Below are 23,422 nucleotides of genomic sequence, written 5' to 3'. Positions count from 1 at the left end.
GTTGATAGACTCCAAAGCACTTCTATAAGTCGCCCCGGATAACGGTGTCTGTTAAATACTGTAAACATTAATAAAAAATAAGCAACTTAAACCCCACAATATATTCCAGATATAAAAGAACAGCAATCCATATAATCCAGATGAAGTCGATCAAGTCGAGGTTAGATTAGTAAATCCTCTCATGTGTAAATTTCCGCACACTCAGGAGCACAAGTAGGATATGAGCATGTAAATGCTCGTACAAATGATTTATGAATAAATTAGCTTAATAAATGAGGCCCAGTGTGTGCAATTTTCTTTCGTTTTTGCCCATTCTTTGAAGGATGGCGGTAATTCTAGACCTGACGATATGCATACTCATAATAATCTCGAACAGTACACAAAATGTGGAAATTGTTTTGTCTCGTTATATAATCATCTATTATAGTATTAATTAATCTTTAAGAATACTCGTTACGTGTTTGTTTTTGCTAACTTGGGAGAGGACTCGGATCACTCAGGAGCAAGAGCAGGTTACGAACGTTTTCCTTTCTTTTCTTCTGAAATGACGGGATTTTCACGGATACCAAATTTCTTGCGTGAACGCTCGTACGAACAATTTACGCATTAATCTGTTTGTATCCGGTTTGATAAATATCAACACAAATATGACAACATATCAGGGGGGAAAAATCATCCAAGAATTAAGAGAAGCGGCTCATTTTTTTTGAACAATAAAACTTTATTATTATTCATTCTTGTGAGTGGATCGACTCAGTTATTATCAGAGTAATTTGTAAATAAACTGTCCATCTTGTTATCCTGTCTAATTTATCAATTATTTACAGTATAAACAACATGATGATGATGATGGTTCCTTCTTCGACCTTTCCTCCTCCTCCAGTCACTTCTCCATGTTATTTTGTCCTTTATTTACAGTCTCAGCTTTATTTTCTGCACTTTTATTTCTCCTGGGAGGCTCGAACATGGGTCTGTAGATATAAATTCCTCCTCCGACTCCGACCAGAGTCGCGAAGGCGATCTGATTAAACGGTATCCGTCTGGGAAACATGACTTTCAGCTGACATGAAGCACTCTTTCAGTCCATTACACAACAGTTTCAGGATTTAATCCTGCACTACAGAGAGAAAACAGAGATTGAGTTGATTAAACAGAACACACTCCAAAGCTTACCTACTCAGCTACAACACTAAAACATCATTCATCCTTTTCTCCAAGAGTTCAGTCAAGTCACAGCACTGCTAGTCAACTACCTCACACAGGCTAGCATACAGGCTAGCAAAATAAAACCGAATAACATTCAACATTTCCCTCTTAGCCATTATTGTGTACACACTCACCCAGTGTTTTCTCACAAAACAGAGCTCAATTCTTTAGCTCTGTAAAATAAACTGACAGATAAACAGGTAAAGTCATTCATACAAGACAAGTTGCTTTTGCTAGCTTAGCTCCTGTATTACAGCAGCTGGGTGCGTCTCAAACCGTGTCTCAGAAAGTGCACAGTTGCTAACTCTTTTCAGGGGAAAGTAGTCGCTAGGACTCGCCGCCGGTTGACGTCATAGACTCGGTTGCATTTTATGTTCATTTGTTCCTGATGACCGCTGGCATATAAAAATGATAAATAAGGGTACAGGAAGAAGGGAGATTTTCCACTTAGAAGATAATCAAATAGACTAGAAGGGAGTTTTATTACAAAAAAAGGAAGATAATAATAGATTATAATTTATTTCTTATAGAAAGAAGCCATCTTTGGTCATGCACCACAAACTGAAATTTTACATGTTTACAAAATGCTGTGCTTTCTATCAAGAGCACAAACAGAATGAAGCAGTGACAGTGAGTAATCATGAAGGAATTCAGTGATGGGTTGTTGTTGGGAACATTGGGAACAATGGTGATCAGTGATTGGTCGTTAGGAACAATGGTGATCAGTGATTGGTTGTTAGGAACAATGAAGATCAGTGATTGGTCGTTAGGAACAATGGTGATCAGTGATTGGTTGTTAGGAATAATGAAGATCAGTGATTGGTCCTTAGAAACAATGGTGATCAGTGATTGGTTGTTATGAACAATGGTGATCAGTGATTGGTCTTTAGGAACAATGGTGATCAGTGATTGGTCCTTAGGAACAATGGTGATCAGTGATTGGTCTTTAGGAACAATGATGATCAGTGATTGGTCATTAGGAACAATGGTGATCAGTGATTGGTTGTTAGGAACAATGGTGATCAATGTTTCGTCACTGGGAACACTGGTGATCAGTGATTGACTATAAACAGTCGTTCCCTCACCAGCCTCTCTTTTTTTCTCTCTTGAAGTTAATATGCAAAAAATCGCAGCTTGTCATGTTATAGAGAAACCTCTGTTTTGAAAAATGTCAGAAAACAAAGTTACAGCCTTACCTCCGACTGTTACTAAGCGCTGACACTGGACACTCCTTAAATAAACATCTCCTTACAGGAAACCTCAGTAGATCAACAATTATATGTAAAATAATGATGTCATTTATTATTGTAATTATTGTCAAATTGCTGTGGTATAAGAGGAATAAAACACTCTGGGGTGTGTCATTATGGGAAAGTAATCAACTTCAGGGTTGGTTTTTTTTTTTGCTTCATCACTCCACCCCATCATTGATCGTTTTCCTTAAACAGCACAACACCATGTGTTTTATTTCTTACTTATATCTTTGTTTTCATTTAGCATTTTCTGGAATATTATGCCGACTGGATCCAGCATGCCAAGCACCTCGTTCCTTACTACATTTGACTAATTAACTCGTAATTTTTGCAGCTCTAAATCTCAGTTCACATTAAACAATTTCGCAGTGTGACGCTCCCCTTTAGCGTAGAAGTGTCGATTTGAGACATACCCTCGCATGCTAGGACGAAAGGTCGTGCGCGCACGTGGCTACATGGACAAAAAGTGCTACACTAACCGTTTACAATAGTGAAAGCTATTTATTACTGCGTTAAAAAGACAATACATGCATATTCTGGAAATAATAAGTGTTTAAAATCAATGTAAAAAAAAAGGTTTAGAATCTGGCTGGGTGACGTCAGGACCCAAACACGGAAGTAAGTCGGTGCTCAGGCAACAACTTTTCCCGACTCATCGCTTTTGTGCTTAGTCCCGCCTCCTACGCTTTGATTGGTTTAGAGTTCAGACTTTGTACTGATTGGCGGAATGCCCGCGTGAGTCTTGAGTACTAGCCAATCGTATGTAGGGGATGTGACAGTCTTAGCCAATCCCAGCAAGGAGGCGGGGTTTGGCGGAAATCGGTTGTGATTCCGAAAATAATACCGCGATTGTTCATAAGCGGTTGTAAGTGAGCTGTGTTATGGAGCTGGATGTACACTTCATGTACGGGTGATATGAAGATGAATTTTAAACGCCGCTATGGAAAGAATGCGTGCTCGTCGTTTTCTACCCTTTGGTTCTCCGAGTTCAGCGGAAACCGTCAAACTCAGGACGCGGAAATCAAAACTTTACCGGAAGGAAAATAACGCGATTTCGCGCGTGCACGGTGAGAATCTACATAACCGCACGTGCCTTTTTAGTTAAAGTCGGTACTTTAGTATATAGAGGACGAAATGTTCATATATTAGTGCAGTAATGTTTTAAAGCAGAGTCCTAACGGCAGTTTAAAAGGATATCATTTAATGTCTTGTATGATACACCGTTATTCGGTCAGTATCGCGATATTATTGGTCTGTGAAAGTGTTACTGATATCGCAGGCAGTGGATATTGACTTGTGTGAGTAATCGTGTCTGAGTCTGGAGTTAAATGCAGAGGAATTGTTCTGACATTATTGGTGTGTTATCATGAAAGTCTCTCTCTGTTTCTGTCTCTTTTGGTATCTCTCCCTCTCTCTCTCGGTTTGTGTGTCTCTCTCCATCTAACTCTCTCTCTGTTTCTGTCTCTTTTGGTGTCTCTCTCTCTCTCTCTCTCTCTCTCTCTCTCTCTCTCTCCCTGACTGCTGTGTCATTATGGTTACAGGTTTTCTCGGGGTCGGCATCGTGCTTTTCTCTGTGCTTTTTCGTCTGGTTAACTGCCTCCTGGTTCAGACCAGCTTCGTCCCGGATGAGTACTGGCAGTCGCTCGAAGTCTCCCACCGGATGGTCTTCAGATATCCTCCTCACCTCGCGCTAATGACTATATCACTCCACTGTAGAGCATTTACATCAAATGCTAATATAAGTGTTAATAAAGTGTCCGTGTCATTTATTTTCCCTGGTGCCTTGTCGTGTTTTCACACACACACACACACACACACCTGTGCTTCGTCCTTGACCTTTTCTCTTACCTATGGCTACGAGACGTGGGAGTGGAAGGAAGGGATTCGAGGTTACTCGTACCCTCTGCTCTTTTCTGTAGTGTATAAAACTCTCCACCTGCTGCATTATGATACGGTTCAGCTCCTGGTGAGTGACGTGGATCAGCGTAATTCCTCTGCAGTAACCATGTTTTAAAACACAGCAGTGCTTTATTTTTCTCATATTTACACACAGGTCCTGTTACCGCGAGTTCTTCAGGCGCTTCTCGCAGCGCTCGCTGATGTAAAGCTTTACGAAATCACTCGCAGGTGGGAGAACCCAGAAGTGGCCAAATGGACCGTAAGAGAATTTTAGATTGCATTAATAATAATAATAATAATGATAATAATAATAATAAGTCCACAGAATGAGTTAGTCTGAGTTGTGTGTGTGTGCAGTATTTTTGTCAGCTGTGCTCGTGGTTCACCTGGTATTGCTCCACCCGCACCCTCACTAACAGCATGGAGACGACGCTGACCGTCCTGGCGCTCAGCTATTACCCACTGCACGGCTCCAGAGCGCACCACAGGTCTGTGACCACGTGTATCCGTGCTGTCCCGGACTTAAAGCTGCAATAAGTAAAGTTTTGAGGTGAAGCAATATTGTAACCGGCACCAAATTTAACACCAGTATACCTCACAGATATACCTCCGATACGGTTACCGGGTTATCTCAAGCTCGTTTATTTACAAGATACTACGTTTTTAGTAGTAATAATTGTTTAAATGTTACCTACTTTATATTCCGATTTCATTTCAGGGAGGTTTAAATGTTCCCCTTATTGCACCTTTAACCGACATTTTAATCCGTTTTCCGCGAAAGCTGGAAGTACCTCTCGCTCGTCTCGTTGGCCGTCGTCGTTCGCCCGACGGCTCTGATCGTGTGGCTGCCGCTGCTGCTTCATCACCTGTGGCGCGAGGAGAACAAGCTGAAGCTCGTCACTCAGCAGGGACTTCCTGTCGCGTCAGTGGCTCTGATGTCTCGCAACAAATCGACAAACGTCCATTTCCAAAAAACCATCCGAGGTTAATGATCTTCCCGATGTTTGTTTTTACAGGGCCGTCGCGCTGACCCTCTCTACACTTATAGACTGCACGTTTTATGGAAAGGTAAATATTTTTATTCAACGCTTTAACATCACCCTGTACTTCATAAAAATGTGCTCACGAAGGGATTCGTTTAGACGCCAAGATAAGTGCAGGGAAACGAAACGAAAGTGTGAAAATTGTCGAAAAAAGTGAGTTATTGCATCATGAAATGTTACAGCCAATCAGGTTTCAGTATGCAAATGCAGAACACGCAGCGTTAGATTTTCCGATTTGCATATTCATAGAAGAGAGTTCCCGTCTGTGTTCATCATTCATACGTTCATTCATCGGCTTGCACATGATGATCTGAAGAAAAGAAAAACTCCGTGTGCTATCTGACGCTGACCTTAGCCTCGACATGCTCCGCCCACTGAAGGCTGCAACCTGATTGGCTCACTGTTTTCCGGTTATTAGTGTTTGGTTTTCTGAAGCGACACTTTTAGTCACTGGGATGAAAAAAAGAATCTTTTGTTACGTTAGTAAAATGGCTTCTTTTCGTGAAAGTAGGCGGGTCTTGGGCAAACTTTTCCATAAAAACCCTCTGTTCTGTTCAGTGGACTTTTGTCCAGTGGAACTTCCTGAAGTTTAACGTGCTGCACAACGTGGCTGAGTTTTACGGTACACACCCCTGGCACTGGTACTTCACTCAGGGCTTCGTGGTGGTGATCGGCCCGCACCTGCCCTTCTTCCTGCACGGCTGCACCCTCGTCGCCAGGAGACACAGAGTCCTGCTGATCAGCATCACGTGGACCCTGATCGCGTACAGGTATGCGTTACACAGAGCCACTGTTTAACCTCACCAGAGTATGAGGTTCAACCTCGTCTTGAGCTTTATAACACGAACTTATAAAGATGTTTATGATTAAATTATTCTGGAAGTTGGAAAAGTGCAGGGCAATGAAAATTGAAGTTTTATGAAAATTGTTACTGTTCAAGTAATACGCATATTTTATTATATATTATTACATCATAAAATATCAGAGCCAATCAGGTTTCATAGACTGGACTTCTGGATCGGGGGAACAGTAACCGTCTCTCTTCATCTGTCTGTCATTCGGGCTTATCATCTATCTGTCTGTCTCTATCAAACTATTTATCTCTCTAGTCTCTGTCTGTCTAATTGATCTGTATGTCTGACTCTATCTACCTGTCCATCTCTCTATCTATCCATCTACATATCCATCCATCCATCCATCCAGCCACTTATCTATTATTTTGTATAGAAAATTAATTCCATTTACAGTCAAATTTTTTGGATCACGTTTTGAATTGGGCAGAACACACACTTCCTCTGTGTGTGTGTGTGTTTAGTTGTAAATATTTGTCGTTATTTTACAGGAATGAACTGCACCTGTACTGATTCAGTGTATGATTTTCAGTTTTCTAGCACACAAGGAGTTCCGCTTCATCTACCCCGTGTTACCCTTCTGCATGATCTTCTGTGGTAAGCATTAAAAACAACCCTTTATTTTACAAGATAAAACACACCGTAATGGGCATAATAGTGCTGAGCACTGGTGTGTGTGTGTGTGTCAGGTATTTCCCTGGTGAAGCTGCGCTCCTGGAGGACACCTGCTGCAGGAGCTCTGCTGCTCTTAAACCTGCTCCCGGCTTTATACACGGGTTTAGTTCACCAGCGTGGAGTCCTGGACGTTATGGGTCACCTGCAGCACCTGTGTGACCTCAGAGACTCTCACAGCTCACCTGAGCCACATGTGCTGTTCCTCATGCCCTGCCACTCCACTCCGTTCTACAGGTGAGGGTGAACTTCGTACAGGTAACAAACCACGTTACACCAGTCCGGGAGTTCCCCTGAGAGTTCCACCAAACCAAGGAGTTCTAGATGGATCTTCTTAACAAGATGAAGACACCAAACACTCCTCCAGATCAGTTCGACATACACATACGTCTCTAAAACCGGCCTTCTTCCTATCAATCGCATAACGGCTTTTACGCTCTACGTAGTGCCCTTAATGTTCATTAGGGAACAACCTGGAATCCTTACTCCCTACAGTGTGGTGTGATTTTATATACGCACTAAATAGTGCACTATATTTGGGATTGCACTTCATCCACACTAATCCATGTATGAATGCTCTAACGTTGTATTTATTTAGGACTCGGCTCCCTTTTCACTATATACATTAAGTGTACGACTTTGGCTATGAGAGAACCGTATGTAGTGCACTGCTTGTGCAATAGAAAGCCATTTGGAACACAACCTCCTAGCCCTTATGCAAGTCCACTACTTAGGGTGTGACATAGGGGCTTCTACACCTTGTGTGGGGAAGACATTTTGAATTCAGCTCCCTACTCCATATATAACTGCCCTACGTGGAGTATGACGTAATGGACTGTACACCCTATGCAGTGTGCTATGTTTACTAGGCAGCCATTTTGAATTCCGCTCCCTACTGTGTCAATTACGACGTAATGCAAAATCACGTACGTGTAGTTTAACTCCCATCGAGTCCCGACTGTTCAGACACGCCGTATGACTGCCCCGACGTAGGGTACAATTTAAGGGCTTTGTTTCTACGATCCTGCCTTGTTTACCGTTTCGTTTTCCTGTAGCCACCTTCACTGTCCAATCAGACTCCGCTTCCTGGAATGTCCCCCGGATCTCCGCAGAGATCCGGATTACGTCGACGAAGCGTCCTTGTTCTACGCAGATCCACTCGGCTGGCTCGGGACGTCGTACCCCAACCGATCCGCGCTTCCGTCACACGTGGTCTTCTTCCAGCCGCTCGAGAAGGTAACGGATTCGCGCTAAACCGCCGTACAAAAAGTACATCCATCAACAACAACAACAACAAAAAAAAAACGCTAATAAATGCAAGGTTCCTGGTTAGCATAATCGTAATAGTAGCGCTCGTCGTAGCAGCCGGACATAATTTCATCCAACGTTTATCACTTCTAAAATCACCAGCTGTTTTATATTGAGCTAATTCGCTAGTCAGATAACGAACACTAGTTTATGCTAGGTATTAACACGGCGTAGAACATTGTAAATATTGTCCACTTTTGTATATGCAAGAAATAAAAGCCTCCATGTTGTGCTCTTCTAGGAAATTAATCAACATCAGGTTGGCGTTTGGGAGTAGGGCTACTATTAGAAACTGGATTATTCCCTATAACCGCATCTCCTGGAGTGTTTTATTCCTCTTATACCACAGAAACTTGCTGACGATTACAATTTGTATTCGTTAAAGAATGACACGACGGACGTTTTATCCGTTTCTAGCTACGTGTAATGTTTTAGAATGAGCCGACACCGGAGACTCCTTCCGTAAACGTTAAATAAACATCTCCTTCTAGGAAAAACTCGCCCGATAACATATCGGAACGAGCGCGTTAATATAAGCATGACTGCGCTACGGTTATAGAAAATGAACCAACACCTTCTGACCAATCAGAACACGATCATTTTTTTTTTCTTTCGTAGGAAATTTCCACTTTTCTGGATGGAAACCGGTTCATGAAGAAAGCTGAAATATTCCACACGCATTTTCCTGAAGGACGGGTAGGATCAAGGATTTGTATCTACGAGCGATAACTCAAATCCGACCCGTGGAGCTTAGAGAATTGATGCACTGTTGTTTTTTTTTATTTTTATGTGAAGTTAAAAAAAAAAATCGAACTTGACGGACGTGTGTGACGTAAAATTTCTAATTAAACCCGTTTTGTAAAACGTGTCACGGAAGTTCTTTTTTTAAATCTCTCTCACACACACACACACACACAAATCTTTTTTTTTAAAAATAAATAAATAAATACCCATTTTATTTCTTTATTTCAGCTTCTAGAAGGAAGACAGTTAACTTCAAGCAAAATAACATTTTTATTGTGTATTTTTTTTTTTTCTCCATGAGCCGCAAAACAGCAATTACTTTTTGGACAATTGAAAAAAAACAAAAAAACAAGCAAACAAGTTTCAACAGGAATGTAACCTATCCAGCATGACATAACAAAAAGGAGAACTACACAACACACCCAGGATGGAAACGAAGGTCTTGCTCCGTGTTTACACAATCAAGTGTTCACGTTTAGCAGCAAAAAAAAAAAAACAGCGAGAAAAGTGATCCACAGTTCAATGTACTTCAGCTGAAAGCTCAGTAGATCAGGCTTAAATCACTTGGTCCTACGCAGGATTAATGACACTTCACGCAATTAAATTAGTCTATTTAATACAAATAAACTGTTCTTTCTTACCAACACACAGTGCTTCGTTTAAATTAAGTGCATTCTCAAACGTTTTGTTTCATACGTCATTATGTATATAGTTCTCTTGCAACTGGAGCTAAATAACTGGTAGCTGATTAGCGTCTGCGCTTGCCTATTGACTCCACTGAAACCTAGCTGCAGATTAGCGCTCACACACACACACACACACACACACACACACACACGGAACAAAACAACATTTAGCGCATTTAGATTTGTGCAAAATCACAACATTTGTGGCGAGGAGGCAGAGGGAAGCGATGCGTTCGTTAGACATATAGCGCGTTCACGTCATGTCAGAATTTTCTCAAAACGTTGTGAAATTGTGTTTATTCCCGCTTTAACTCACGATATTTCATTTTTGGTGTCAGGTACATTAGCGTAATTGTGACATGACCTGAACGCAGCGTTATTCCAAACGGTTTTGCAATAACAGCCGGTTTTATTTTCAAATCTAAGAGCTATAATAGAAAGAACTAGTGCGGAGAACGTTTCCTAGTATTTCGGATCGAACGGCATGGGCCCGAGCTCTATTTTGACGTCTGCAAAGTGTCTGTCAGAGCTGCGCCCCGACCGGGCCCACTTCCTGTCTCGAGGAGGCAGAGTACGCGAATGCTGGTGCTTTCGCTGCTGCTGATGTTGTTGGCACTCCCGCTCCGGTTTGACCTTCGACCCTGGGCCTTCAAAAGGTCGACTGCAAATTTACAAACAGCACACGTGTTGTTGTTTTTTCTTTTTTTTTTATTTAAACATGTGTTTTTACCATAAAGCTTCGTACGCCGCTCACAGCAAGGATATTGTCAACATGCAGGAGCTACTGTGTCTCAGACCTAGTGGTTAAAAGGTAATAGAGAGGAACGTGGTGAGGTCAGCAGTCACAGGAACACATGCAGTGCAGAACACATGCAAGCCCAGACCACAGCAACCCAACACTCTCCAACACACGCTTGACAAACCCAAACACCGTACCTGAATTTGCTCGGAAGTCTTTAGAAAGTTCCTTCCCATTCTGAGCACTCGAAATATAGCCACCTGTCAACATTCGAGATCTTGAAAAATGTTGGGTCAGTGTGCTAAGGGCTTAGATGGAGATGCTTACAGATGGGGAAGACAAAACACAAACCATAAGAACAAATATGACACGCTTACCTTGGAGCATTCGGTTCCGAGTACGTCTCTCCGAAGAAGTGCTTATATACGTAATCATCCAGATCCTCAAAAACGTCGTCATCCCCGTCCTGGTACTCGTCCATGTCCACCAGGTAGTCTTCTACTCCGCTGACGAAGTCCGTGAACAGCATCTGATCGTGAATAAAGAGTCCGTTCTGGAAGAACCTGTTGATGAAGCTATCAAGCTCCCTCCAGTGATGGAAATGACCCACTTCTTGCTGCAGGTAGCTTCGCAGGAGCTGGTGGAACTCGTCCGCTCTTATGGGCTCCATGGCCTTGTTAAAGAGGCTCATGGATTCTTGGTAGGCGCAGTCAAAGACGCCAGTGCATCCTTTAGGCATAGCTTTGCATGCCGTAGACCGTTGCTGCTTCTGGGCACCTGGCTTGCGCGTGTTGCGGTCTGCCTGGAAGGAGGAGTCCACTGTGGATTTCCGAGGATGCTGGTGAAGGGGCCGGTGGTGCTGCCAGTGTTCTTCCTCTGAACGTTTGTTCTGCTGTTCTTTGAAACTCTCTTGCTGAAATCCTTGCTGTTCCGTTTTTGCATCCTTCCTCTCGTTGAATCTTTTGTCCTGTGGCCTTCGGATTCTCCCTAATACATTTGATGTGGAGTCCTTCAAATGCCTAAACGTAGATTTGACAGAGTCTGAAAACTTCCTAAGGTTCTCCTTGACGGCTTCCTTGGCTTTCTTGATCTGCTCCTTGTGGTGGTGAACAAACTCCTTGGTTGAGTTCTTCACCGCATCAAACGTCTCCTTGACCTTCCCGAGCATGCCTTCTTTGGATTTCCTGGTCTTGGGTTGAGTGTCCCCTTTGGCTTGGTCTTCCTTTGACTCCACGTACAGTCGCTCCCACAGGTCGGAACGCTGCTGCTCAAAGCTAAGCTTCTTCTCCAGTTCCCGAAGTCGAACCTGGAGTCCCTCAGTTTCGACATCAACCTCTCCTTCCCTTCGCATCCCAGTATCTCGCTGACTCATCTCTTCCAGCTCCTCCTTCAGCTTATCCGTCACTTTCCTCTCCATATCAAGCTCCTTCCGAAGCACCTGAACCTTCACCATCAGTGCCTCCTTCTGGCTGAGGAAGCTCCGGATCCTCTGCTTCTCCTCTAGGAGGTGGTCCTTTAGGCGCTGGTTCTCAGAGAGGATTGAGTCAGCGCCAGCTCCTTGCTCCTCGAGCTCGCGGATCTGAGACCGGAGATACCGGAGCTCGTCCTGCAGTGCCGAGAGAGATGCCTCCTCTCGTTCCAGAGTGCTCTTCAAAGCCCGGTTCTCCGAGGCAAGTTGCTTCTGACGGGAATCCATCTCGCTCTTGGCCTGCTGAAGCTGTGCGAGTAAATCTTGCCTCTGAGCCTGTGTTCAACACGTAAAATCAAGTCGAACCGCTTAACCTGATGTATCTCCAAGTTTAATTAAACTCAGTCGCACTTCAATCAAACACATCAATGGTGAATTTTGTTGGAGCGGCCTTTCACTTTTATTAATCCGAACTAATCCCTGCGTTTTGAGTATAATCGGGCCCGGTAAAACGGCCAGCATTTACCTGTAGTTCAGCCTCTCTGGCTCTGAGATGCTGATTCTCCTTGGTAATCTTATCCATAATGCCTGTCAGGGACATCACCATGTCTTGCTTCTCCTCTAGCTCATCCTTCAGACTCTCAACTGCATCCTGAATGCACAGAGATACGCTTCAATTAAGAGTCTGAGAGATCTAACCAGACCATGTTAACCATTCAAATCGGATAATATCGGAATTGAGAAATGGGCTGTGGTCAAATATTACCTTTGAGTTAGGATTATCAACCCCTTACCCTTCACCGAAATCACTTCACCTAGTTCAGCAAGTTAACACTGAGGCCGGGAAGTTAAGGCTAGACAAGTTCCGGAATAGTGCATGAAGGATGAAATTAGAGAGAGAAAGTTTGAGAAAGAAGCCACTGAAACTGTAACAAAGTTCACCAGAGATGGCATGCAGAAGAGACGCCAACGTTCCAGCACTTGTACACTTCAAACCCTGGTGAAATCACGCTCTTATAATGTTCACATGCTGAAGTCTTGCTCAATTCATGAAGAGTTTTTGATTTGTTTGTCTTTTGTTGAAGGCTAGTTATCTTTCAATGGACTTTCAATGCTACACGCACCAGATCAATTGGAGTGTACATACCGGTACACGCTGGTTTGAAATGTACAGTACTGCTGGTTAAGTATACAGTCGGCTCCAGAATTATTGGCACCCTTGGTATTGATATGGGTTGGGGAAACCACATCTTTGTGGTTACCTAGCATAATATCATACAGTAAATATGGGAGGAATCCAACCTTTAATTAAAGTTCATTTCATTCATTTTCTGCTCAGGTTCATGGTGGGTCTGGATCCTGTCCCATGATGGGACTTGGCACAAGATGGGAGTACATCCTGGATGGGATGCTAGTCCTTGCACACACAATTTCGCACCAAGGGGCAATTTAGTGTAGCCACCTACTGGCATGTTTTTAGGAGGTGGGAAGAAGCCGGAGAACCCAGAGGAACCCCACAGGAGAACGTGCATAACTCTGCCCAGACAGTTACACCAGCTCATGGTGGAACCTTGGAGCTCTGAGGCACCAAAGCTAATCTCTTACAATTTTCATACTCTTTACCAAGGGTAGCAATAATTCTGGAGCTGACTATACAGACCTACATGAACAGGAACCATTTCACATTGATTTTGGTTTGTTTGTTTTTTTACAGTGAAGACGTTGTGGTGGTGTTTAACTAGTACAGTTAGTGATATCCCAAATAATCTTGCGAGAATGAAAACAGAACAGCGGTTCTCGGCTGCCGGTCCCGAGGAACCACCACCTCTTCTCACTCCTCAAATCATCGAGTGATGAATCGGGACAGAGGGAGAGATGAAGATGTACAGATCAGCAGGAGCAAAGAGACTCAGAGTGAGTAGCAGAAGAACGAAAAACGTTTTCACACCCTGCTGATGTCGCTCAGCTCGTTCACTCGAGTTTTCACCACCAGCCGCTGCCTCTCCTGGATCTGCACCGTGCCTGTCACACAGCACACGGGACCACACAAACACTTAACAATGTACAACGTCATTCATACTTGGCTTACAATAATAATAATAATAATAGAGACTAATAATAGAGTGCCTATGAACCTTCAGTACTTGGCCCCCTAATAATAGTAATATTTTTTTTTAATAATCTGAAAAAAAAAATCTAAATAATTATAATGAATTATTATGATTATAAAAACACCACTGAAAATGTGGGTAATATTAATATAATAAAGTAAATTATTATATACAGTGTATTATTTATGTAAGCACCTTCCATACATTTAAAAGTGCATTCGGTGTTTTTTTCAAGAGACAAAATGGAGTCAGAAATAAAACGGTGAAATATTCAAATAACAAACATGCAATAAATAATAACAGAACAACAAAAATACGCACATAAAATAAACAATAACATCAACGTGTCATCAATTACAACAAAACGATACAAATCTAATGCGGCAGGAAAAGTACGGAAAATAATAAAACGATAAAACTGCTCAGCGGTTATATTTCGTCGATAAAACAAATAAACTTACATCAGCAGCAACATTAATGAACACAGCGTTATGATTAGAAAGAAAGAGAAAGCACTGTGTGATGTCACATCCTCGTCACTGATAAAGCAATAAACTTTCTGAAACTGCTGTATTTCTGTAATATTATTATAACGTAAACATAATTGATCTGTTTGGGGGTTTTTTTTTTAATGAAAAGGTCACATGACCAGCTCATCTCACTGTTCGAATCGGGAACTGCCCTAGCGTGTTAGCGGAACATTCTGGAGGCACTAGATGTCTTAACAGTAACAAAGACGTGGTGAGGATGAGGATGAGGATGAAGAACGCTAAGCCGTATCTGTCCTCACCGTAGAAATGCCCGAAGCCCATGCTGATGGCTATGACGAGGGCGAGGAGGATGCACTTGTTCAGGGTTCCGCTGTTCTGTCGCTGATGTTGGACGCGAGCTTCTCTCTGCTCCTCAGCTTCCACCTCCACCTCATCCTCATGACCATCTCCATCCTGCACACACACACACACACAAAACGTCTTTTCGTCTAGAAGGAAGTGTTTATACTTGTGCGTGTTTGTGTTGAGACACAGAGAGGGGGTTTATGGGTAAATGTCACGTTCACGTTCCCGTGTGTTGTGTGTATTTTTGGTGAAAAAAAGAATAAAAGAAACTGAAGCGTTGTGGATTTAAACACTAGCTGACGTGCTTCGGTGCGCGAGTCGCTTGATACTTCTGAACACCAACGTGTGTCAACACTTCAGTGTCAATACTTGGTTTATAATTGACATTTACGGCATTTGCCAGATAACTGCTCATGCGCAAGCGTGTATTATTATTTTCCCCTTTCTTTCTTCGCGTTTCGAAACGACGTGACGCCCGTGCTGCCTTCCATTTATTTTTCCTACAGTGAAAAACTGAACTTTTTTCCAGATTTTTCGGATCATGAGACGCTGCCCCCTAGTGGTCACGCTCACGTTATGCAAGTATAAATCCACCCTAAATGTTTGCCTACAAACTCGAACCAGCATCCCCGAAACGTTCATACATAAAGATGCTACAACTGCTCAAAAGCATCATTACAGTGTTTCCAAAACTCTGGAGTCTTTACTGCAGAGCTTACTGTTTAGGGGGAGTTTGTTTTAGTCGTGAGGTCATGTGACTCTGCAGCACTGGGACTATTATTATTATGCTACGTGTTTCACCTGCTCTTTCTCCGGCTCTGAACCAGCCGTGTTCCTCCTCAGCCTGCGCCTCCGAACCACCCCCGGGCTGGCCTTCGTCTCGGCGTCCTCGTCTTCCTCGCTGGTGCTACTGGAGCCTCTGCGTGCGGCGCACTCTGCTGGGAAAACTGGAAACGTCACAGCAGTGAAAACACATTAGCTGAGGAATGATGATGATGACAACATACACACACACACACACAGCAATCAGTACTCTAAACACAACCCATTCCAACATGCAGGGCAGAACAACAGGCTGTTTGTGTTACAGAGATGAGCAAATCCAGAATAGGGAAAACATTCTGTGGCTTACGTCATGTTGAAGAGTGAAAAACAATCATAATTAAATAAACAAAACGAACAAAATGTTCACTTAGGGACATGTAGAGCTTAAAACGTCCTTGTAAAACTCAGGAAAAGCTAAACAAACCTTCACCAAGTGCAAAGAAATCTCAAAAACGACCCAAGCATGCAGGACACGGCGCCGGCGCGCAATAAACGATTCGCTTATTATACAAATAACTCCGTTAAAACATTTTATAAGTCGCATAGAGTGTTTATTTGTTCGTCAGTCCAAATCTCCAGAATGCACGGCATTTCTGCAACACTGCAACTCCAACAAAAACAAACAACCCTGCAACCCAAAGCACAAGTGATTCGCTTCCAGCAGCCGAGTCGATTCGGAGTGGAATGGCATCGTGACTCTGCGCGATCGCTGTGTAACAGTATATACATCCTGCTCTACACATTGTTTTGTACAGATGCGATCTCTAAAAGACTGCTGAAAAAAAAAAATCTGCTTAAATTTAGAAACCACAATTGACACTAATGTACACCCCGAACGTGACGAGGTTATGTTCTTTTTTAAAAAACATAGCCTTCTTTGTCTTTGTAAAGTATCGTCAAAGTCAGTTGAACGGTTTGTGTCTACTCTACTACGGTTTTGTTAAATTAAATATCGTGATACGCGATATCGTGTGTTGTCCAAATGTCCTCAAGTATCGTGATACGATATTTCTGTCATATCGCCCAGCCTGAAATAAATCCCTCGTAAATGCCAGTGAAGTCCAATGAATCCACATACTGTCTGTATACAACGCATAATGTCGGTGATACGCAGTGTAGACAGACCGGAATGTTCTGGATTTTACTGGATCTGATTTTCTAAGCAACGGCACCAGATGTGATCCGATTTTCACAGCGTGCTGAAGCGGGAGTGTGGAGAGATAAGCTCGCTAGTTCCAGCTCTTACACTCAAAACACAACAGCAGCAGCAAGGTCATCAGCCTTCCTGTGGCATTACACACACACACACACACACATACACACACACACACACACAGCATGCAGGAAAACACTATCAGTAATGTGGACCAAGGCCATTGGCTGAAAGTTTCATCACACTGATCTGGCAGAACCTGTTTAGTTCACAGTGACATGCACATGCACATGCACATACACACACTCACACTCACACTCACACTCACACTCTCTCTTTCTCTCTCGGTTTCATAAGCTGTTGTAATATCACAGGATGTTATGCCACGTTGCTCAAGATCCAAGCACACACACACACACACACACACACACACACACACACATGCGGAGCACCTGAGAGACAGGGGATGGTGTGCAGCTGCTGTGTAAAGCATCTGACACTCCTACAAAACACCCGTGTGCTCCTCAGCCAGTCTGCTGCCGTCACACGGAGAACCATCACTGCGGCCTTATATCCATTCTTATAATAATAATAATAATAATAATAATAATAATACACAAATCACACGCATTCAAGAAGGGGAAACCGCTCCAGATATTTATATGGAAAATCACCTCATGTACCAAATTCTACTTCCTATTCCGTTCTGGGAATCTCAGGACGCGTTCACGGATTCGAAGCCTTAACCATTTTGCTTCCACGAACGAATAATCCGCCCTTCTGCTCAGCACGTACGACCGCTACTAAACGCTGTAAACGTAAACACGGAAACGTCCGCGCGTACTTCCCCTCGTCTTTGCGTACTCGGTTCCAGAATCAATCAGCTGCTAGAATTCCTCAGATCTGCGCATTTATACCGACGCTAAAGTGCCAAAGTCAAAGGAAGACCTTTTCGACTACGGTGAGGACGTTTTGTTTTGGCGATGAAACTCCCTTCCGTGTCCGTTTTCTTATTCTACAGTAACGCTAGCTAGCTAGCTAGGCGAACTAGCGTAGATAATGAAAATGAAATACAAACGCCTTTTACTACGTGTGTGCAGTGGAATAAACACGCTAAACAGATGAGCGTTAGTAAACGTGCGCACTAGCCGCGAGATCGCTCCAGGCTCTGAAGAAACGTCTATTGAGGTAATGACGAACAACAAAGAAGAAGAAGAAAGATTTTAGTAAGTCGAGACGGTGAGGTCGATGCAACGGCCATCCGTATCCGGGAGCCGAGAGAGCTAAATCAGACGTGCTCTCTGGGCGGGATGGGCGTAGACGTACTCTCTCTCTCCACTGTCAATCACAGGGACACTAGCCAATCGTGGGCGTCTGTAAGCTCGTGTATGCGGAAGAGGGCAGACGGCGCTTCCGTCCGAAGATACGGGAGAGCCGGAGGGTGGGTGGTGGGAATTGGCAAGTGACTAAATTGGTGAGAAAAACATGGGGGGAAGAATAGATTTGCCGTGGCCACGCTTTATGGATAACTCTAATCAGCAATAACACGTGATGAGATATAACAGTCTGATAAAGATATATATAATATATATATTCTGAGACAACATACAGTATCTCTCCGGATCTATTATATCGTGCCGGCTGAATGATTCTGATGTAGCTCGACAACACCACGGACATATTTTCTGCTTTAATATCCATCATTTGCAATAAATAAATAAATAAATAACAGAATAGAGATCTGCTTAGCATTTAGCTAGACGGCTGGTAACACTTCTCTGGTTTCAAAGGGTTAAATCTGGATGATGCTTTAGGTCATATTTATGCAGATTACATAGAACATTCTAAAGGGTTCACAAACTTTCAAGCACCGTGTGTGTGTGTGTGTGTGTGTGTGTGTGTGTGTGTGTATGACTCACTCGTCTCTGCAGCACTGAACGTGTACTGGCTGCTTGACGACGTCCCCAAGTAGAGCTCCTCGTTCCCCGTTTCCTCGTCCTCCCTAGCAACAGGCTCCTCCCACACCCCGAGCTCCGCCTCCCTGGCGTCGCCAAGGGTGACGATGTCAGAGTGATCGCTGGAAGAGCAGAGATGCACATGGTCCTCTAGACCCGCCTCCTTTCCCACCTACACACACACACGCAACAGGAGTGATTCAGGAATAGGGATGTCACGATGTCTTTCCTCTCTCTGCCTCTCAACGAGCCGGGGGCGGAGCTAAACTCGTCGCCATCTTTTGTAGTTTTCCCCGTGTGCTTCTTCTTCTTCTTCACCACTTGTGGACCGACTAAAACACTTACGTGTATTTGCTGCCCCCTTCAGATCCGGAAGAATCGCAACCCGGTACCTTCATTACCAACAGTACCTACGCTACTACAGAAAGACAAGTACCGTCACGTTTTAAGAATGTTGGTACCGACTTGGTACCGAAAGTATCGGTTCTCGTGACATCCCTATTCAGAAAGCGTTCGCAACGTGCAGCAGGAACCCAGGACTACATCGTGAACGTCTGTTTCCCTTGAAGAGTACAAACGTACTTCCCTTTAGCCGCACGTACTGTATGTGTGCCAGGGTTCACGTACTCGCTCGCGTATCTTCTGTACATCGGGAGGATTAAAAGAAGCGTTGAAGCTAGACGTCCCTGTCCGTCTGGTTTATAAGTCGTACTTGAACCATTTAAAGTTGAACCACATTAAACACCCCGACGAGCTTCGTTTCTCTTTAAGACGTTCCGCCATCGTTGTGATCGTCGTCACGACCTGCGCCTCACGTTTAAGGGGCTTTTAAAATACAAACACTGACTGTAACAATAGTACAGTAGTGTAGTATGTGATTAGAGACCCAACGCTAATGTGTTTAGTCACGTGCTAACGCGTTGTCACATGGTGCTATTATACTTCCTTCGCTACTATTTACGCTGGTACAAACACGTAGCCGGTATAAATCAGTCTTTAGTGTATTATAAAGCATTTAACTAGCCAACTAGCTGACCATATGTTACTCTTTTACATTACTGACCCACTTTTTAGCCTCATAAATTATGTTTCCAGGCCACTAAATCATGGTTAAAGCGCAGCTATTATGGTTTTGAAACGTGCCAAATTTACCTAAAGGTCTCATACGATAGATTTACGTGCATCCGAGGTCGAAAAACTCTTTAACGTGCTCATAATTTAAACTGCAGCGTTACCCTTTCCCCCTCCATTGTCACAAACGACTCGTTAAATGATCCGTTCTAAATGATTCGTTCTAACCTCCTCCTTTCAGAGAGCATACTCTGCTCTGATTGGTCAGACGACTCAGTCGGTTGTGATTGGTCTACCGACTTTTTACATTTCACAAACGGCTACGTATAGAACACACTACATGAAAGGGAATATCTGAAAAACCATAACTATGACGTAACGGCTTTAGAATGCTTTAGGAATCAGACCGTACCTGTTGCCCGGGCTCGGCTTCCAGCGCCGTCTCTAACTCCTTAATCGTGACGTCCAAAGAGGATTGTTCCACCGCCTCCGCGTCCGCGTCTGCAAACACGTTTAGGACGAGTCCATCAGGTTAGTCAAGATGCTACTGATTACATCAACATAAAAGACGCTTACGCTTCAGTTCACTGTTGAAGATTTCACCGTTTTACAGAGAAAGCTGGGGCCGTGATCCACTTTATGAGTGGAATTTATAACGATGTGACGTTACTACAACATCTGGAGCGTCACCTTGTAAAGAAACGGGCTGCTCTGGCGCAGAAGCTCCAGCTGCCTCTTCTGGATCATAATCCGTCACGATGTCGGGTCCCAGAGTCTCGATATCCGAGCCCTGAAGAAAAGACATAAATAAACACTTTTTAAAATGGACTATGAAGCGAAAACAAGCGTCACGATATGGAACTGCGGGCGGACTAATACAGCTTCGATAAACGTTAAGAAATGCTGAATCCTGGATTCTGATTGGTCAGGAGGTGTTTACACTTTTCGGTTTTCTCGCTAACATGACAAGCCGTGCTCTTTTGTCTTATTAACTTCAAGAGAGAGAGAGAGAGAGAGAGAGAGAGAGAGAGAGAGAGTTGCTATAACGTAAGTGAGAACAGGAACTAACTTGCTTCATGACATTAAATGCATCTATGAACGGATAAAAAGAACGACATGGAGGTCATTATCAAATTAAAAAGCTGTAATAGTTAGCAAATCATTGCGGTGTAAGAGGAATTAATAAAACACTTTGGGATTTAGTGTTGTAGGAACATTATCAACTAATTTTGGAGAAATATAACCAATAAGTGCATAATCAGATCCACAGCAAGCTGTAATGAGAATTAATCAGATTAGAATCTGTGGGTTTTTAAATATATATATTATATATATACATACATATATTATTATATAAGACTCACCTCGTTGCTGATGACGGTCCATCCGCACGAGGACTCAGTGTCACTCGAGCTTTCCGACATGTCACCGGGTGTAAAAACAAGCCTCGGAGCTATGGAGGAAACACAAAGCAGCATCTCAGCAACATCTGTGAGAGCATTTGCTTATGAAAATGAGCCTGTTCACATCTGTACGCATTAAAGCCGTGTTTACGTGCGCTCTGATGATAATGTCATGCCAAACACCCCAGCCTGGTAAATGATTACATAGAAATAAAGCTAGGAGGGAGGAGGAGGGGGGGTTCCAGAGAAAGCAGGACGGAAGAAAACAATCCCAGGTGCAGCTGCAACACGCTTTATTAAAGGTGCAGTTCAGAAAATCATGGGATTTTGCCCACGGTGTAAATCTGGTGTATCTTTCAACCCCAGAGGTCCCGTCAACACGTTATAAGCACGGAGAAATCTTTCCTTCCGTTAAACTTTAGGAGGCGGGGCCTAAGGGGCGGAGTCGTCTGAACCTCACATGACTCGTGGGTCCAATAAAGGTTCTAATCCGGCCCACCGAATGAATTTATAATCCGTGTTCTGTATTAAAATCGCTTTGTGTGAAACTTAATGAAAAGATTTGGATAAAGAGCTAGTCCGTGGTATTCCGCTAGGGGGCGAAATAGAGCGATTAACAAAAAATAATGTATTTCTTTGCAGAAAAAAGGCCTACAAGACTGTTACAGTTAAACTGTTCCGCATCGGCTCTGATCACCCTGCGCTGTTTCTTCATAACGATGACTCACAGCTGCACTTGTCTGAACTGAACACCAACTAGTTTACAGTTGGTGTAAACCTAACTATGACATGTTTTGTAGTGACATTATTATTATTATTATTATTATTATTATTATTATTACACATTATACCACTGCTCTGTTGGATTCCGGACTGTGATTGGTGTTGATTAATCTTCGATAACAGCAGCTCTGACAGTAATGCAGCTGCAAATCACAGCTTCATATGTATAAATATGTTATCGTATCCATGGTAACAGCTCACGTTGTACAGCGTAAAATTCGTTGATGTGTTGAGGTTTTCTGTAAGACGAAATGTGTTTATTGAACGTTTAGGGAAGGAGTCTCCAATGTCAGAGGTACACCTATAACTAAGTTTTACAGGACACATTGCGGTTTCTCGGTAACCGTCATATCATATCATTTAATTTGACTGAATTACCCACTTAGGTAGATTCTCCTGTTTTTTTTCTAAATCACTGCTCAATACAAAATGGCTTCCTCCTCCCTATACAGCACCTTATATAATATATATGAATTTTATACTCGTTATAGTCCACTTTATATTAAATACAGAGCCATGTCATATTCAGGACAGAATATCTAACAGACTCTGACAATATTCTACAACTGCAGCAGGTACAACATACCAGCTATCGCCAGCGCAAGTATCGCGATACTTCACAGTACCGCTGTATAAACGAGACCAAATATCGCGATAACACACTGATCAACAGTACCCGGCAAAAATAGCCAGTTCTTAACTTTTCTCTTGACGCTCCTCGATACCTTTTACAAAGTTACCGTAAAAACATAAAACATAACATATCATTTAAGCAAACAGAAAGATTATAGCTTTATGTTGCTATAGTAACCGCTTGTTTTTTTTTTCCACCTGAAAGCACAATTTGGTGCCGGAAATCTGCATCCTAATCGTATTGTTATGGCCAGTTAACATTAAACTACGACATATCGGTTCATTCCAACCACAAATTAAAAGATTTAAGTGCTGACATTTGCGAGCTCTGTAACTGCGCCATCGGCAATTATTAATCTTCGCCGATTCTCAGCTGTAAATGAGCTTAAAGAGCGAGTGCAGGCCTGCTAACGACACACACAGATAATCCTATAATCGTCCAGCTTCAGAAAATTGCAGGCTGCACACTACAAGAGCTGCTGCTCAGCTGTTTCCCCGCAAACACCGCAGAGCCGTTCAGGAAAAGTCTACCGCACCGCATAGACGCGGTTATTGCTTCAAGCACGTGACCAAACATCTTCTTAGCGTTACCTCAAAAAGACAGATATATTGTCTTTATCCGGAGAAAGAAAGGAAATGTCCTCGGTGCAAAGCGACTCTCTTTCTTCGATGTTACACGCCTCAAAACATCAACACTGCCTTTGAGAGTGCGACCAACAATAACTATACGACATGTCCACGCATCATGGGAGATGTAGTTCTTTTGTAAACTCCGCCGCAAGACATCAAGCGCGCTGGGTCACCGGATTTAATACAACTCCCAGAATGCAACAGGAGTGACGC

General features: G+C 43.1%; 3 protein-coding genes across 11 annotated transcripts; 1 reads left to right on the top strand and 2 right to left on the bottom strand.

Annotated features, from left to right (window-relative positions):
* Window positions 1-175: 175 nt before the first annotated feature.
* On the bottom strand, window positions 176-4,926 carry LOC128607097 (protein PIGBOS1). Of its 4 annotated transcripts, none has more exons than XM_053623738.1 (2): window positions 4,745-4,926; window positions 176-1,117 (listed from the first exon to the last, which is right to left on the bottom strand). In XM_053623738.1, exon 2 carries the CDS (start codon window positions 1,049-1,051, stop codon window positions 884-886), a length of 168 nt encoding a protein of 55 aa, XP_053479713.1. In that variant the 5' UTR covers window positions 1,052-1,117; window positions 4,745-4,926; the 3' UTR covers window positions 176-883. The 4 variants fall into 4 exon arrangements, with proteins under 4 accessions (XP_053479713.1, XP_053479714.1, XP_053479712.1 ...); XM_053623739.1 differs by having other exon boundaries at window positions 176-1,112; XM_053623737.1 differs by lacking the exon at window positions 4,745-4,926 and adding an exon at window positions 1,341-1,479 and having other exon boundaries at window positions 176-1,112.
* On the top strand, window positions 3,141-9,814 carry pigb (phosphatidylinositol glycan anchor biosynthesis, class B). The gene is made up of 12 exons (XM_053623732.1): window positions 3,141-3,526; window positions 4,001-4,130; window positions 4,308-4,425; window positions 4,513-4,617; window positions 4,716-4,846; window positions 5,140-5,280; window positions 5,375-5,426; window positions 5,960-6,171; window positions 6,785-6,849; window positions 6,942-7,161; window positions 7,980-8,160; window positions 8,851-9,814. The coding sequence occupies exons 1-12, from the start codon at window positions 3,400-3,402 to the stop codon at window positions 8,959-8,961; spliced, it is 1,593 nt and encodes a 530-aa protein (XP_053479707.1). The 5' UTR covers window positions 3,141-3,399; the 3' UTR covers window positions 8,962-9,814.
* ccpg1 (cell cycle progression 1) lies at window positions 9,228-23,326 on the bottom strand. 6 transcript variants are annotated; one of them, XM_053623730.1, is made up of 12 exons: window positions 23,171-23,325; window positions 21,125-21,213; window positions 20,451-20,550; window positions 20,173-20,261; window positions 18,654-18,861; window positions 15,558-15,703; window positions 14,711-14,864; window positions 13,758-13,831; window positions 12,336-12,461; window positions 10,779-12,145; window positions 10,599-10,661; window positions 10,291-10,323 (listed from the first exon to the last, which is right to left on the bottom strand). In XM_053623730.1, exons 2-11 carry the CDS (start codon window positions 21,182-21,184, stop codon window positions 10,619-10,621), a joined length of 2,367 nt encoding a protein of 788 aa, XP_053479705.1. In that variant the 5' UTR covers window positions 21,185-21,213; window positions 23,171-23,325; the 3' UTR covers window positions 10,291-10,323; window positions 10,599-10,618. The 6 variants fall into 6 exon arrangements, with proteins under 6 accessions (XP_053479702.1, XP_053479701.1, XP_053479703.1 ...); XM_053623729.1 differs by lacking the exon at window positions 10,291-10,323 and adding an exon at window positions 10,350-10,459; XM_053623727.1 differs by lacking the exon at window positions 10,599-10,661 and having other exon boundaries at window positions 9,228-10,323; window positions 15,558-15,691; window positions 23,171-23,326.
* Window positions 23,327-23,422: the final 96 nt, after the last annotated feature.

Source organism: Ictalurus furcatus, chromosome 4, assembly GCF_023375685.1.
Source record: "Ictalurus furcatus strain D&B chromosome 4, Billie_1.0, whole genome shotgun sequence".
In the NCBI taxonomy this organism is placed as follows: Eukaryota; Metazoa; Chordata; class Actinopteri; order Siluriformes; family Ictaluridae; genus Ictalurus; species Ictalurus furcatus.
This window is presented reverse-complemented; position numbering and strand designations above follow the sequence as displayed.